This window comes from Sarcophilus harrisii, chromosome 2 (assembly GCF_902635505.1).
Source record: "Sarcophilus harrisii chromosome 2, mSarHar1.11, whole genome shotgun sequence".
Lineage (NCBI taxonomy): Eukaryota > Metazoa > Chordata > Mammalia > Dasyuromorphia > Dasyuridae > Sarcophilus > Sarcophilus harrisii.
In genome coordinates, this window is record NC_045427.1 from 633,077,125 (window position 1) to 633,093,948 (window position 16,824).

Here is a 16,824-nt window from a genome sequence, read left to right on the forward strand (position 1 = left end):
TTCGTGCCCCAAAGCAAGGTGATTTCAGGGGCATCTGAAAGACTCCCTTCTTCCACCTCAATCCCGCCCCTACCTGCCCACAGATACTGAGATGGAGCTGCCATGAAAACAACCAGAGAGTAGGGGGACTTCCATCCAATTCAGCCTTAATCATGGCATCCTATGGATGAATTGGATTGATTTAGAGCTATCGAGCACTTTGGAAGTCAACTCCAATCTCTTCCTTTTATGGGTAAGGAAACTGTCAGAGAGAAAATGAAATAATTTGTTCAAGGTCAGAGTTAGAATTTGAACTCAGTCTCCCTATCTGGAAAAAGACTAAATAATCTTGGAAGTTTTTTTTCAACTCTAGATCTTTGGGTTCCATGGCAGTGACCAAGCACAAGATATGCCCCTTTCCATAAGCCCAACAAGGCAGCCTGTCCTCCTTGCCCGAGGTTCCAGGTGGCCTCCTGGAGACAAAACATCAGAAGGACCTCATTGCCAACTGTGAAAAAAATCCTTGTAGCAATACTTCAGGGAAAATGCCAGTCAGCTAGTCATTTCCCTCTGAGAACACCAGTTCAAAGTTCTTGAGTGTTTCGCGTCAGGCACCCTTGACTTCAGCCCTGCATCCCTGATGCAATCTGGACGGGACACTCCCCATCATTACTCAATGGATCCTAAAATTGAGAGCTCAAGGGACCTTTGATGTCATCTCATTCAATTTTCTCATCTTACAGAGGAGGAAACTGAGGCTGTATGATTAAGAGACTAAGGAAGCTGCCCCCTTATCCTCCAGGACTAGAACCTCAGGATGGAATGGAAAGAGCTCTGGTCTGATTGATTTGGGGAGCTGACTTGGAGTTCCAGTTTCAATGCTTCACTAGCTACAATGAGCAAATCATTTCAATGTCTTTAGGGGCTGATCTCTTGCCTGGTAACAAACCTTAAGCAAATCACAGAATCGTGGGATTTGGACCCAGATTCTCAGAATCTTTATTCCCCCTCACATGTAGATGCTACATTCCATGGCCTATTAGTGCTTCCTTAACATGGCGCACCATCTCCTTCCTCTGTGTTTTGGCCCAGGTCTGGAGTGTACTACTTCCTCACCTCTCTCTTAGAACTACGAAAGTCCTTCAAGGCCCTTTAAATAGCCATCCCCTTCATAATGTCTTCCCTGATTCCCTTAAGTGTCAGTTTCTACACTTCTTCCCCAACCCAACATGGAGTATTTATGGTTTATTTGTGCTAAGTTTATCTATAATCTGAGAATAAGCATTCCAGGCAAGGAACACCCCACCCCATTCCCAACTTCATTGACCAGGGGAAACACCAATAAGTAGCCCATCATTGGATCTCACCATCTGTTCTGTCACCAGACCTTCCTAGTGGGTCTTACCATCCACCCCATGCTATAGCCCCAGCACCCAAATCAAACAGCCTTTCCATTTCCCCCTAATGTTTCCCTAATCAATGTGTGATGATGGCTAGTGGATGAATGGATGGATGGTGGATTGATGGATGAGTGGTGGATGAATGGATGGATGGTGGATAGATGGATGAACTTCTAACCCAATCCTCTTCCAGTGTGCTGGATCATTCTTTGGTGATGAGTTCATCCCAGCAGTGGGTACCACTGCTCTTTTCCCATTATCCTGAGCTCTAAATGTGGCTCAGGGAGATGGGATAGCATCTTCTCTGTGCAGAGCCCTAAAGTAAAGTCTAGGTGAAGTGACTCAGTGGGAAAGGCAATAGTGGAGGTCTTGGTGTCATCTTAGCTATGTCCACCCCACTGGTTCAGGTTGAGGAGTAGATTCAGGATCGATACAAGATGTCCCAAAAGTCTTTGTGCTTAGTCTTCATAGCTTAAAACTGAACTTTGGGAGAGCAAGTGAACCAAAGTCCAAGTCTTGTGAGCCACCCAAAGAAAGATGCTCAAAACCGATGTGGGGACAGACCAGCTGCCCCAGCCCTCCCATCCCCTTGATCTCTAGTACTTTGCTGTGCTTAGACCATGAAAATGTTGACAATCATTCAGCAACCAGCAGAAGGGGGAAAGAGTCCAGGTGTAAACTGGGGTCACTTGGCTTCAGTTAAACCTCTCAACCATTTGTAGATGAGGAAGCCATGGTCTGGGAAGGATCTGAATGAGCAGGCAGCTGCTCAGTCTCTCTAGCAGGTGCTTGCCTTTCCATACACATCCTCTAGCATACAGTGAGTGCTTCACAGAAGCTCATTGAGCGCACTTAAACTTAACTGAGTTTGCTGCTTCTTCAGCCTCCCAATCCCATCGTGCTCCCCCAAGATCCTGGCACACCAATGGCCTCTTATCAGTTGTGTCCTAGAGGAAGGGCACAGCTAATTGACAAATGTTGGATGTTGGAGATGTTGGGGACCATCACCGGGGTGATGGGTGCACCAGAAAAACCGCATGGAAATAAATGTGGTAAAGGCTTGGAGTGGGGAGAGAAGTATGTGGACAAGTGGGCTAGGAAGGCTTCACAGAGGAGGAAAGGTCTGGAGGGGGATCTGGGGATCATCCAACCTCCTATTTTTACAATTAAGGAAACAAACTGGCTTGCACACGGGTACTGTGCTACAGGCAGGATTTGAATCCAGATCCTATGATCTCTTTTCACAATACTGTACTGTTTCCTATGGGAACCTTGAAGGCCAGAAGCCAAGAGGTGTGTGAAGGGCATTCTAGAGGAGGGCTGTGAATCAGACATTGTAACAGGAATGTAAAAAGTGTACAGGACTGAATTTTTATGAATTAAAACTAGGGTTACCATGTCCAGTAGAGTGTCTAGCTCACAGTAAGTGCTTTAAAAGGGAAGGAAGGGCAGGAGATGGACAGAATTGCAATGAGCAGAGACCTGTTGGCCAACTTTGGTCCCCAGTGATGCCCTTCAGGAAGCCATACTGGAGCCATACCTAGGAGATGGGACCACGCTCTTAGCACTATAAGATTCATCTGAGGGATGGGCAGATTTCTTAGCCCCAACCCCCAAGCATATCACTCTACTTGGCCAAATCAAAGCAAAGGAAACTGGGCAATCGAAGCCCAGGACTCACAACAATTGGGTTAAGCCGGAAGGAAGAAGCAGGGAGAAGAGGTGGTCACTGAAAATGGGCCTGCCCATCGCAAGGCTCTTCTCACACAGCAAACTTGGCCTGGGATCAGAGAATCACAAGTTAATAACAGAGGCCAGAAGGATGAGCTGAAAGCCTTCCAGTCCATCCCCTGCTTCCAAGCCAGCTTTGCCATATGGGAGGACCATCTCCAGTCTTCTGAAGAAGGAGATGGGCTGGTGTGATTGGTGTAGACAACTTGGAATGTGGATTGGGCACAAAAATGATCCAATCTGGAAACAATTGAAGGTCTAGAGGAAGCTGGGGTGGGACAATGGGGTAGAGGAGTGAAAGATCAGAGGCATTAGAGCTGAGCAGGATCTAACAGAGATTACCTGGCTAGCTTCTTTTACAGACAAGGAAACTGAGTCTCAGAAGATTAAGTGACTTGACTAGTAATAGAGCCAAGAAACCTTTCCAAACTCCCTGACTCAGTCTCCTGGTCTCTCTGCTAAAGCAAGATCTCCTTTTCAAAGCTTCCCCTCAAAGAGTCATCAACTGTACCTTCCTGGAGCTGTGACTCTGTTGGACAAAACATAACTCTGGATTCTTAAAAAAAAATTTGGACAGGGCAAAGTGAATTCCTTGATGTAAACATAAGCCACACCCACAGGTAAAGCCAAGAAAACACGATAGAGAAATGATTTCCTATTAATCTGGGAGATTCGGGAGAATCCCCTAGACTGGACACCCCAACCTCGGGCTAGTTTCTGATCATCTAGGACCTCCTCTTCAATTTATAGCCTCCAAGAGTTGCTTGGGGTCTCTGAGGGATTAAATGGTCTGCCCTAGGTGACAAGGCCATTAGGTGTCAGAAGCATGATTTGAATCCAATTGTTTTGCTTCCAAGATCAATTTTCTGTCCACTGGGTAGGAGCAAGGAGAGATGAAGTGACAAAGGTTCCAAGGTGAGCCATATTTAATAATGATATATATATATATATATATTAATTATAATGTTGTAATTAAACAGTAATTTTCTTCCAAAACACACAAGAAATGATGAGCCACCGTGGATTGAGGGCTGGGCTTGGAGTCAAATCAATGAACAACTTTCTATTAAGAGACTACTATGCACCTGTCACTGGAATATAAGTACAAAGAGTGAGACAATCCTAAACATAAGGAGCTCAGGAGCTGGACGCATACCACTGTGTGTTCCTGGGTAAGTTACTTATCCCCACAGTGCCCTAGATAACTCTGAATATAAATCGCAAGAACCCTGGCTGATCTGCATGGATAGAGTAAGTGTTCACACCAAGAACTCCTTAATGCAATGAAATCATAAATTTTAACCAAAGCCACCCAATCATCTACTTATTGCTCTCTTTATCTAGAAACCAGCATGCCGTTCCTTTCAATCTAGGCTAGGCAGCCAGAGCTAGAGACTTGGGAAAAGACTTAGCAGATGGATCTGATGACAGGTGTTGAGTGTGAAGAAGATAGTGGTGAGGAGACCAAGGAATCCTTCAGCTACACTAATGCATTGTGGGTGGAGTTGTGAAATGATCCAACCATTCTGGAGAGCAATCTGAAACTATGCCCAAAAAGCTATTAAAATGCACATCCCCTTTGATGCAGAAGTGCCAGTACTGAGTCTGTCTTCCAAGGAAATCATGAAGGAGGGAAAAGGACCCACATGTGCAAAAATGTTTGTAGCAGCTCTTTTTGTGGTAACAAAGAACTGGAAAGTGAGTGGATGCCTATCAGTTAGGGAATGGCTGAACAAGCTGTGGTATATGAAGTAATGGAATATTATTGTTCTATAAAAAATGGTGAATAAGCTGGTTTTAGAAAGACCTAGAAAGATTTATACGAACTGATGCTGAGCAAAACAAGCAGAACCAGGAATATGTGGTACACAATAACAACAAGAATGTGTGATGATCGACTATGAAAGGCTTGGTTTTTCTCAGAGGTTCAGTGATCCAAAGCAATCCCAATAGTCTTTGGACAGAAAATGTCATCTGCAGCCAGAAAAAGAACTAAGGAGACTAAACATAAGTCAACACATGCTATGTTCACTTCTTTTTACTGTCTTTTAATCTCTCCCATTGTTTTTCCCTTTTGCTCTGATTTTTCTCTTTCAACATGATTCAGAAAGCAATGTCTATTAAAAATAAATAAACTTTTAAAAAGAATCCATCAGTTAATCAATACCCAGGAGCAAATTCAATCCAATGATGGTCATCTCACCTGTGCTAGAAGATGAGCAGTGATGGGTAATTCACTACTTCCCAAGGAGTCCCAGGTCTCTTTGGAATAGCTTATTCTCTAAAGTATCTCTGTCTTGGGTTACTGACACTTAATTGTGCATTGTCCAATTTTGTGCACCAAGGCTGCCTGGATTCTCTTGCCGAGGAAAACAGCAATCCCAGGGTCTGGGACCCACCTGGGCTATTCAAACACATTATGAATATTCAACCTCTCAAAATTCAATCAGAGGAGGGAATGGGATCGTTCCAGCTCCCGTCACCAGGCCACTGAGGTGTGCAAAGCAGCAGCCCAGGCTGGAAACTGATCCAAGAACCATGGAACCTAGAGTTGGCAGGTCTCCATTTCATCTTGTCCAAACCTCTTATTTACAGAAGTGGAAACTGAGGCTCAGGAAGGGCAAACAGAGCTGCTCACGGGTTGAGTTTGACTCTCTTTGGTCACAGATTCAAGCTGGATGAGCACCTATGAAAATAGGAAGCCCACTCCTATGTCTCCAACTCCACAAATGTGCAAATAAGAGGTAGAGGATCCAAGCTACAAACCTTTAGCTATCTGTTCTCATGAGGCAGATGGCAAGCTCATGGAGGGCAGGGACCGTGCGTTCATTCTGTGTTTATTTTTTGTCACGATCCAGTATTTATTTTTGTATCTCAGCCTCAACTTCCTTCACACACACGTGTGCTCCCACTGTGCCTACTGCTGTGCCTGGTACATAGAATCCTGACCCTTAGAAGTAGAAGGAACCCAGGGGGCCTCAATCCCTGCACTTTTCTACAGCATCTCAAACAATTCAGTCTTTGCTTTAGCAAACTTGACTCAGTAACAATCTTTTAAGACCCTGCCATGTGTGCCTTGGTGGTGGTTGATACAGTGGGCGGTCAGGGAGGTCTGGGATGGAGTCTGGACTCCAGTGATTATTAGTTGTTACCCTGTGGGCAGGTCACAACTCCTCTTGCTCATCTCAGGGATAACATCTCCAAGGTGTTGTGCTCATAAGCACAATATATTCAGAATTAGCCAGGCAGATGGGGAGAACTGTGAGGGGGTGGGAAAGTACATACAGAGCCCCACCTGGCTGCAGTGAAGGGGCTTGTGGTCAAGGAATTGAATATAAGGCTTCAAAATTGGGGACCAGATTGGAAGGGTCTTGGAGAATGCCCGGCATCGTGTGGTTGACAAAACATTCATTATTCACTTCTGCCCAGGGGCTAATCTTGGGATCCTCCCTGTCCCCACCCCTGCCCTGGGGGTCTTGGCAGAGAGAACTAAGGCCTGGCGCTAACCTGCAGAGGAAAAATAGCCTCAGTGTCCCCTTTCAGAGGAAAGGGCCGTGAAATGCCAACTGTTCTGCCCCTCTGTGCTTGAGTCCCCTTTGAAGCTTTAGGAAAGGCTCTGGCTGCCAGCACAGTTCCCACCCCATCCCCCCAGGGTCCCGCAGCTGGGTGAACAAGAGGCCCCAGCCATAGAGGGCCTTTCTTAGAACCACAGAAGCACAGGCTCGGAACATGAAGGAACCTAAGAGATCCTCTACTCTCACTGCCTTATTTGACATGCTATTGTCCAAGAGACTCGAGGGGCAAGGGCGAGCCACAGGACAGACAGTTCTCAGACTCCAAGCTTTCACCAACTCTCTTTTGATAAGGGGGCTTGTGGGTAGAGGAAGGTAGAAGCCAGCTATATTGGGAAGGAGGAGGTGAAGGCCAGTCAGAGCAAGAGGCAACTGGAGAAAACAGATCCAACCATCAGCTAAAGGCAGAGTGTGGAGCCACAGAGGCAGACAGTCACTGGACCATCTAGGTAGCCCCAACTGTGATGGGCCTGCTGCCAGGGCTGGGAAGAAACATCAGCTTCCCCGTCTCCTCCCTCTCTCTCCAGAGAGGAAGCCAAATGTTCCCATGGGTTACTTGCTTATTTCAATTTCTCTGGTGTTGTCTGGGTAAGGGAAGCCTGAGCTTTTGTTTGCCTATCACTATAATTCTCCGCTTTTTAAGAGATAAGAGATGTTGCACAATATATTCACACCTTAACTGTAATTTACTTATTACTTCCCGGAAGAGAGGAAGGGGAACAAGAAAGAACAGTCCCTGTTCAGAAATGGGAGACCGTCCAGTTAGTGGTTGGCTGAACTGGGGGCTTAGAGCTAATCTAGAACCACTGTACAGCCTATGATTATTACCAGCTCATGTTTGAAACTACAGATATATCTCTTATCTTTTCCTTGTCTGAAGGCTTACTGGCTTCCATGCCTGGAAAGCTCTCCCTCCTGTTCTCCATCTCCTGACTTCCTCAGCTAGAGACCTCAGCTCAAAACCCATCTTCTGCAGGGAGCCTTTCCCCATTACTTGCTACATCTAGTGCCTCCCCTGCTAGAGGTTCTCTCATTTACATTGTATATGTCTTGAATGTGCATAGTTGTTTGAATATTGTCTTCCCCACTCAGATGAGAGTTTCTTGAGAGAAAGGACAACATTTTTGACTTTCTTTTATCCCTAGAACTTAGTATAGTAGTCTGTCTGGTATATAGTACATAAATAACTGAATTTGATAACAATGAAAAAAGTAATTTGGAACTATGCAAAAAAAAATGGTTAAAGTGTTTATACCAGTGGTTCTCAAACTTTTGTTTTCAGTATCTTTATCCTATTAAAAATGATTGAGGATCTCTCCAAAGAGTTTTTGTTTATCTTGATTATATTTATAGACATTTACCATATTGGAAATAAAAACTATTTTTGAATTTGTAGACCCTCTAAAAGGGTTTCATGGATCCCCAGGATTCTCTAGACCATACTTTGAGAACCACTGTGATATCCTCTATACCCTCTGATTCAAAGCTTCCACTGCTAAACACATACCCCAAAGAGATTATTAACAAATAGAAAGGCTTCCTATGCACCAAAATGTCTCTAGCAGCCCTTTTTGAGGTACAAAAAATAGAAACAATGAAGATGCCCATTAATTGAGAAATAGCTCAGCGAACTATAACAAGTTGCAAACATAATAAATACAAAGAAGCATAAAAGCTATAGGAACTGATACAAAGTAGAGTAAGCAGAGCCAGGAAAACAACATGTAGGATGATTCTACCAAGGTTAAGTTGAAAGAATGGCAACTTCAAATCCATCAAAACTGAATATTGTAAAATTATAAGAGCCAGGTTTAGCCTTAAATAAAGAATATGAGAAGACATACATCGGGTCTCACTTTGGGATGCAGAGGTAGAGTCCGTGACCATGGAATATTGCATATAGAAATCAATTTTTTTGATGCTGAGCAAATTTACTGAATTTTTTCTTTCTTAAAAATTATTTGATAAAATAGATGGCTCTCTAGGAGATGGGGGGGACTCAATAAAATTTATTTGTAAAAAATGAAAAACACTTCTTCAATTTGAAGTTAATTTGTCAGCAGATCAGCTCCCTCCCTCTTCAGCTTCTTTAATAATTAATAAATTGAGATAGGATTTAGGGGAAGGCATTTTTCAACAAGGGTGGATTTATGTGGCCAGTAGGGATCAAAATCTGATTTTTACATAGCAAATTTGAAGTCAATCTATCAGTAGAGTTGACCTTTAAATTCCCTTCCACTTAATTAATATCTGTGAAATATTAAAAGACCTAGAGGAAATTTCTCAGCTTGTTGGGGGATTGGAGTGGCACAAGTTAGGAGAAGATGTGGTTAAGACTTGCCCAGGATGAGGAGTGGATGAGGGAGAACCTGTACCTGGGAACAGAGGGCTCGAACCAGGGAGAGCACAGACCCATGTGAGTACTGAAGTATATTTAAAATCATCTGAATGCTTGTTTCCATGCCACAATAGTGTGCTGCCCTTAAAAGTCTCCTTCCTCTTCATCCTCCTCCCCTATTCATGCTCCGGCCACCATATCCAATATTATATTTTCCCAAATGCTGGTAGCATTGAGAAATTGGAAAGATCCATTTTTTTGCATCCTTCAAGCTCTCTTTTCACACCCCTTTCCTCATCCCATCATTCCTGTTTGTTCTTGCAGCCCTTGAAGTGGAGATATGCCCACCTGAGAAGGAGACTGTGAGAGAAACAATTCAGGGACCATCTGACTGGATGGCTTCAGAGATGGCTTCCATCTCTGAGATTCATGAATCTGGAGAGCCGGACTCCCAACTGTCATGAAGGGAAATCCCATTAGACCAATATTTCCCAAGCCGTGTTCCACAGAAACATGGGATTCTGTGAAATCCAAATTGGGGGATGTAAATTCCTATGTTGGTGATTTTTTTTTTCACCTTTAGTATATTAAATATAAAGTTCTCCATTACCAAAACAACCTACTATGTGTGGTGATTTTTTTTTATTAATGAAAGCCTTCATTTTTCCTAATTTTTTTCAAATGAAAAAGCCTAAAGAAATGCTATTAAAAGTAGACTTTCAGGCATTGTGATATCTAGGGGATAAAGGAGCCTTGCCTTAGCACAGGTAAGTGGCTCCTTCCATGGTCAATTTACAAGCTGCCTTTCAGCCCACATGCTTCTCTCTCCCTGGGAACACCTTTCACTGTGCTAACTTCATTTCCTCCTCTTTTACCTTTCTGAAGCAGCCACCACCCCTGCCTTCCTTGATCATTTACGGTGGATTTCACAGGCACTCTGGGCTTCTTTTGATCTTCATTTGGGTCTGTGTGATTTAACAACAGCTCTGCAGCTGGAAAAATCATTAAGTTCACGCAAGTCCGCAGAGCATGGGCAATCCACCCAGGAGGACACCTGGGAAAGGGCAAAGGCAACCCAAGAAAACTCTTCAGGTCCATTGTCTTTTCTCACACCCCCTTTTTGGGGTTTATCTGTACTCTCAAATCCCCCTTCCCACTGTCCCCTATTTATGGTTATATTCTGTTCCTTCCCCAACGAGCAGACATACCTCTCTGGAGGAGAGAGAGAGGCTGGTGACCTTGCACAGCCTTGCCTCACTGAAACCCAATTTACTTGGATTTGTACTTTGAGAACCAAGGACAACCAATGCCAGCCTTGGATGAGCCCCTAGGGATGGGGAAGGGCAGTTCATTCTACTTATGGACAGCGACATGGGCCATCGGACAGTGCTGCTGGGAAACTTTCCCCTTCTATTGGGCCCAACTCCTCTCTACAACTTCTATTCATTTTCTGGAACTGAGCAGAGAAAGAGGCTTAATCTCTGTTCCACATGACAGCTCCTCAAATCCTTGAAGACAGCTATTATTACTCTCCTAAATCTTCTCTTCTCTACACTACCTCAGCTCTTCTCACCGATCCTCATATGGTATGCTCCTGTAGCCTGTTCACTCCCCCCCCCTTATCCCCACTGCAAAGGGAAAGGGCTCTGACTCTGGAGGTGCAGGCCCTGGGTTCAACTCTGGCCCCAGAGACTTATTGCCTGGGTGACTTTTCCTGGACCCAGGCAAGTTTTCTCACCTGTACAATAAGGGGAAGGAGAGATGGATTAAATGGCTCTAAATCTGTTTCCTGACTGTGCTCCACCTTGGCAATGCCCTTCCCAAACTGTGGTCCCCAGCTCTGAACCCCAGTATTTCACGGATACTTGGGCCAGGGCAGAGGATGGCAAGAAGAACCCCTTCCTCTTTCTGGATGCTTTTGGCAGTCTCCAAACATAGCAGCTTTTCTGATTGCTGCATCACACTGATGACTCAGAGCTTGAAATCTGGATTCCACCTGTATTTCCAATCTCTCTCTCTCTCTCTCTCTCTCTCTCTCTCTCTCTCTCCTCTCTTCTCCTCTCCTCTCCTCTCTCCTCCTCCTTCCTCTGCCACTTCTCCTTCTTTCTTCTTCTTCTTCTCGTTCTTTTTCTTCCTTCTCCTCATCTTCCTCTTCTTCTTCCTTCTCTTCCTCTTCTTCTTCTTCTGGATTTATGTGGCCAGGAGGGATCAAAATCTGATTTTTACATAGCAAATTTGAAGTCAATCTATCAGTAAAGTTGACCTTTAAATTCTCTTCCACTTAATTAATATCTGTGAAATATTAAAAGACCTAGAGGACCTAATGTTGTTCTCTCCCTCCTTCTCCATCTCTTCTTCCTCCTCTCCTCCTCCTCCTTCTCTCTCTTCTCTTCCCTCTTTTCTTCTCACCTCTCCTACGTACTCTTTTCCTACTCTCCTTTCTTTTCTTCTCTCCTCTCCTCTCCCTTCTATCTTCTCTTCTCTTCCCTCTCCCATCTTTTCTCTTTCTTTTGCCCTGCCCCTTTCTTCCCCTTTTCTTCCCCCCCCTTCTTCCTTTTCCTTTTTCACCCCAACCACAAATATCTTCCCATCAGCCTGTCACAGGATCTCAAAGGTGGAAAGAGTCTTAAAAACCATCTAGTCCAAAGCCCCTGTTTTACAGTTGGAAAAGGTGAGGCCCTAAAAGAGGGGGCCAAAGTCACACTGAGCTCTTTTAAAGTGAAGATGTGTGATGCGAGAAAAGTCACATGTCAGCACTGTTGTCTGGTGGAAGGAGACTGGAGTCCTTTGTCCAAAGCTGGGTCCTGTTACTTACTGTGTGACCCTGGAGAAGTCACATAAATTCTCCAAGGGTTTGAAGAGATGATCTCTAATGTTCCTTCTTGCTTTAGACCTCTACCCTCTACCACAGGGTCATTGGGATCATAGATATAAGCTAGAAGGCCTTTAGGGACCACCGAGTCAGTCCTGGGAAACTGAGGTCCAAAGAGATTTAATGACTTGCCTAACATGACACAGATCATGTCAAAGGCAGGATTCAAACTCAAATCCTGAATGTCTGGTTTTCCCCCACTGTACCATGGGAAAATATCACTCTGAGCTTCAATTATCTTCTCTATAAAAGGAAAGTACACACCTAGGTAACTGTTGATATTCTATCCCCCACCCCAATCCTTTCTAAATCCTATCTAGCCTTTAAGACCCAGTTATATCTCACCTGCATGAAGTCATTAAAATCTACACACACACACACACACACACACACACACACACATGCACACACACACACACACACACACACAGGTTCCTTCTTCCTTTGAATTCCTTCAGAATTAAGAGTTCTGGGTTGAATGATGTTAAGTTTTAATTCAGTTCATTGATCAAAGGGCTGTTTCATCATATGAAAAGTCCTGTACTAGAGGATTAAAAACCTCACCGTTCCTGCCCTCAAGGAGCTTAGAGTCTAACAAGGGGATATAGCAGGGACACAAAGCAGTGTGGCAGGGGTAGAGCTTGAGATCCCAGGGAAAGAACTCTCCATTTTCTAAATAAGATGGTGGGTGGGAAAGATGGCTGGACCTCCACTTCCTCACTCCTCAGATGAGCCTCGGAACTCCCAGTCTATTCTGGCTATGATCCTGTCCCTGTGTCAATCCACTTAACCTCATCCTCAATTATCCTGCCTGTAAATAAAGATAATACTTTCACTACCTCCATCCCAGAGCTATTTATGGTTCATAGATTGAGAGCTCCAAGGATGGTGGAAGATCACTGAGTCCAAATCTATCATTTTAAAGAGAAAGAAACCTAGGCATTAGGAAGGGCTAGATTTGCCCAGAAGACACAGAGAGGACTGGCCTGGCTGGAATCCAAACCTGGGTCCTTACTCCAATTGGTGAGGAGAGAAGGGAGTTTTAAGGGCTACCATAAAAAGGGGGAAAAATGAGTTATACTGGACTCACAAGCCTGGTCAGCCCTTCAAACTGTAAGAAAGAGGGAGAATGGGTCAGCTGGATGGCACAATGGCTAGAGCACCAGCTCTAGAGTCAGAAGGACCCGAGTTCAAGTGTGACCTCACAAATGCCACTTATTACTGTGTGATCCTGAGCAAGTCACTTAACTCCACTGCCTCTCAAAGAAAGAAGGATGGATGGGGAGGTCAAGCGGAGGCTTGGAGGAGAGGCCATGAGAACCTGCTCGGCCTGAGGTGATGTCTCTAAGGGGAGTGGAGTGAAGAGAAACTTCTATTATCCCAGCCCCAGAAGCCAGAGCTGACCAGGACCTTGGGCTCATCCCCATATGGGGCAGTCAGCTCCAGAGCCAGGGGGCCAGTCTCCACGCCCTGCAGCCTGAGCTAGGTGCCCAGGCCACCTTCGGGCAGGACTTGGAGATGATTGGCCCAGTCGATTTCCAGGCTGGGACAAACCATGGACAGAAGCGGTGGGAACTCAAGGGCGATGGGAGGGAGGTCTCCCACACTGGGAGGGCGGCCGAGGGCTTGCCTCCGGGACGCTCCTAAAGGGCAAGGCAATAAAAGCTGAGCAACTGGGGAAAACGCGGGTGGGCGGAACTCTGGGAAGGGAAAAGTGCCCTCGGGGACCAGTTTGCCTCAAGGACGCAGGCACCCTTCCCCAAACGCCGGGGGGGGGGGAGGGGCGGGCCCAGGCCCGGGAGGCAGCTGGGAGGAAGGGGGGTTTTCCCAGCCAGGGCCCGGGCCTCCCAAGGCAGGGGCCGCCCATTTAACTTGCCTGGGGCAAAGGCCGGCCGCCGGGCCGCCGGCCCCCCAAAGGGCCACGGCGGGGGGGGGCGCAAGGGCGCTGGGGAGGAATCCCCTCCGGCCCCTCCCACACCGGACCAGCCCTCCCCCCCACGGGCCAGCCGGGGGGAACAGAGGGCGCCCGGGTTTAAACAGGGGCCGGCCCCCCCCGAGTTCGAAGTCCCCGACCAGTCGGCCCCAAGGACCCGGGGAAGTGGGTGGTCAAGGGCCCCCAAAGTTCAGAGGATAGGAGATAGCCGGAAGGGAAGGGGGAAGGGGGAGGGGGAAGGGAAGGAGGAAGGAAGGAGGAAGGGGAAAGGGAGAAGGGAAGGAGGAGGGAGAGGGGAGGGAGGGAGAGGGAGGAGGGAGGGAGGGAGGAGAGGGAGAGGTGAGGAGAGGGAGGGAGAGAGAGGAGGAGAGGGAGGAGAGGGAGGAGAGGAGAGGAGGAGGAGAGGGAAGGAGAGGAGGGAGAGGAGAGGAGAGGGGGAGGAGAGGAGGGGAGAGGGAGGAGGGGAGAGGAGGGGAGAGGGAGGGAGGAGGGAAAGGGAGAGGGAGGAGAGGAGAGGAGAGAAAGAAACAGAGGAGAAAAAGAGACAGGAGAGGAGAGGGAAAAGGAGAGGAGAGAACAGGAGAAAGGAAGGGAAGGAGGAGGGGGAATGGGACAGGAGAGGAGAAGGGGCGGGAGGGTGGATGGGACAGGAGAGGAGAGGAGGGGAGGGAAGACGAGAAGAGGAGAGAAGAAAAGAGAAAAGGAAAGGAGGGAAGACAAGAAGGAGAGGAGAACGGAGAGAAAAACAGGAGGCAGAATGAAGGGAAAGTGAGAAGGAGGTGTGGAAAAGAGAAAACGAGAGAATAAGGCAGGAGAGACTAGGAAAGAGAAGACAAGTGAGGAGGAGAGGAGGGCAGGCTGGCTCGGGGTAGGGGCAGGGGTAGGGGCAGAGCAGAGCAGGGCAGGGCAGGGCCCACAACAAAGAGCACCGACCTCTTCCAGCAGCTGGTTGACTCTTCCCAAAATAGCCTCCTCCATTTGGTGCGCGGCCAGCCAGGCGGGGGGCTGCGGGGGCTGCTGCGGGGGCGGGCGCCGCTGCTCGGCTTCCAGCCGGCCCAGGCGGGACTGCAGCTCCGCGCTCCGAAAGTGCACCAGGAGGCTGAGCGCCAGCGAGAACAGGGACACGCCGCCCAGCAGCGCGCAGCTCCGGGGCAAAGGGGGCCGGGGGCACGGCTCCCCCCGGGCCCCCGCCGCCGCCGCCTCGCTGGCCCCGTGGCGAGCCTTGTCCTCGATCATGCCCGTCCTCCGCGGTCCGTCCGCCCGGGGGCCGAGAAAGCAGTGCGGCGGCGCGGGTCCGCTCGCGGTCTCCCTCGGGCGTGCGGGCGCTCAGGGGGGCAGCCAGCCAGCGGCGCGGAGGACGGGGCTGAGGGGCACGGTGGTGGCGAGGGCCGGTGCGCAAACTTGGAGAGCCGAGCGGGCCGCGCGCAACGCGCAGGAGTCCGGAGCAGGCGGCGGGACCCAAGCTCGGCGCGCTCGGTGCTCGGCGGCGGCGGCCCGGGGACTTGTGCCGAGAGGGAGCGAGCTCCAGAGAGCGAGCGGGCCAGCGAGCTAGTGTCCTCCGCCTCCTGTTGCTCTTCCTCCTCCTCCTCGTCTTCCTCCTCCTCCTCCTTCTTCTTCTCCTCCTCCTCCTTCCTCTGACTGGGGTGGGTCCCCCCGGGGTTTGTCAGTTTCGGTTCCGCGGCGGAGCAAGGGAGGGAGCGCCTAAAGAGTCCCCATTAGAGAGAGGTGTCTGCCACTGCCGCCTCCTCGGAGGTGTGCCGGCCCGGCTCGGGCGCCTCTGTAACATGACACACTCCCCAGCTACAGGGATCCGATGAGCAAGCCCTGCTGCATCCTCTACACCACTCACTGAGTCTCTCTCTCTCTCTCTCTCTCTCTCTCTCTCTCTCTCTCTCTCTCTCCTCTCTCTTCTCTCTGTCTCTTCTTTCTGTCTCCTCTCTCTCTCTTGTCTCTCTCTCTCTCTCTCTCTCTCTCTCTCTCTCTCTCTCTCTCTCCCTTTCTCTCTCTTTCTTTCTCTGTCTCCTCTCTCCTCTCTCTTCTCTCTGTCTCTTCCTTCTGTCTCCTCTCTCTTGTCTCTCTCTCTCTCTCTCTCTCTCGTCTCTCTCTCTCTCTCTTCTCTCTTGTATCTCTCTCTCTCTCTCTCTCTCTCTCTCTCTCTCTCTCTCTCTTTCTCTCTCTCTTGTTCTCTTCTCCTCTCTCTTCCCCTCTCTCTTTTTCTCTCTCTCTCTCCTCTCTCTCTCTCTCTCTCTCTCTTTTGTTTTTCTGTCTCTCTCTCTCTTCCTCTCCTCTTCCCTTCTCTCTCTTTCTCTCTCTCTCTTCTCTCTCTCTCCTTCTTTTCTCTCTGTCTCCCTCTCTCTGTCTCTTTTCTCTTCTCTCTCTCTCCCGTCTTCTCTCTCTTTTTGTCTTTCCCTCTTGTCTCTTTTCTCCTTTTCTCTCCTCCTCTTTTCCCTTCCCCTCCCCTTTCTCCTTTTCCTCCCCTTCTCTTCCCCTCTCTCTCCTTTCTTCCCTTTCCCTGTTCCTTTTCTCTCTTCCCTTCCCCTCCCTCCCCACCTTTTTTTTTTTTTTCCCTCCCTAATTTCTATCTTTATCCCCCTCCTCCCCTCTCCCCAAATTCCCATTTCCCCTTCTTTTTTCTCTTTCTTCCCAAATTTATTTATTTTTTGTTTACAAATTGTGTGGGATGGGTTAGTTTTCCTCCTCCCCCCCCAAAATTTTAGGGGTCCCAGTTCCCTTTGAAGTGTCTCTTGGGCATTGTTGGGAGGAAGATCTGGATCCTTCATTTTCTGCCCTCTTTGTTTCCCCGGGGGGCTGGGTTCAATTTTCCCTTTCCCTTCCCCCGTTTTGAAAGGGGACCACCCCTTTTCCTTCCCCCAAAGTTTCAATGGGCCTTCGGGATACATCTGGAAAAATTCCCCAGGATTTCCAATTCCATCACGCTCATTTTTGGGCTCCCCTGGAGTTGGGTTCCACTTCCCCTCCATTTATTTGTTTAGCAACAC

General features: G+C 47.9%; 1 protein-coding gene across 10 annotated transcripts in view; it reads right to left on the reverse strand.

The window, feature by feature from the left end:
* Nucleotides 1–15,692, reverse strand: part of COL13A1 (collagen type XIII alpha 1 chain) — a 196,517-nt gene extending 180,825 nt beyond the window's left edge. For all 10 annotated transcript variants that reach the window (XM_031956844.1, XM_031956840.1, XM_031956839.1 and 7 more), the window contains exon 1: nt 14,759–15,692. In XM_031956844.1, coding sequence (XP_031812704.1) covers nt 14,759–15,061 — 303 coding nt within the window. In that variant the 5' untranslated portion in view covers nt 15,062–15,692. The remainder of the gene's footprint in view (nt 1–14,758) is intronic.
* Nucleotides 15,693–16,824: the final 1,132 nt, after the last annotated feature.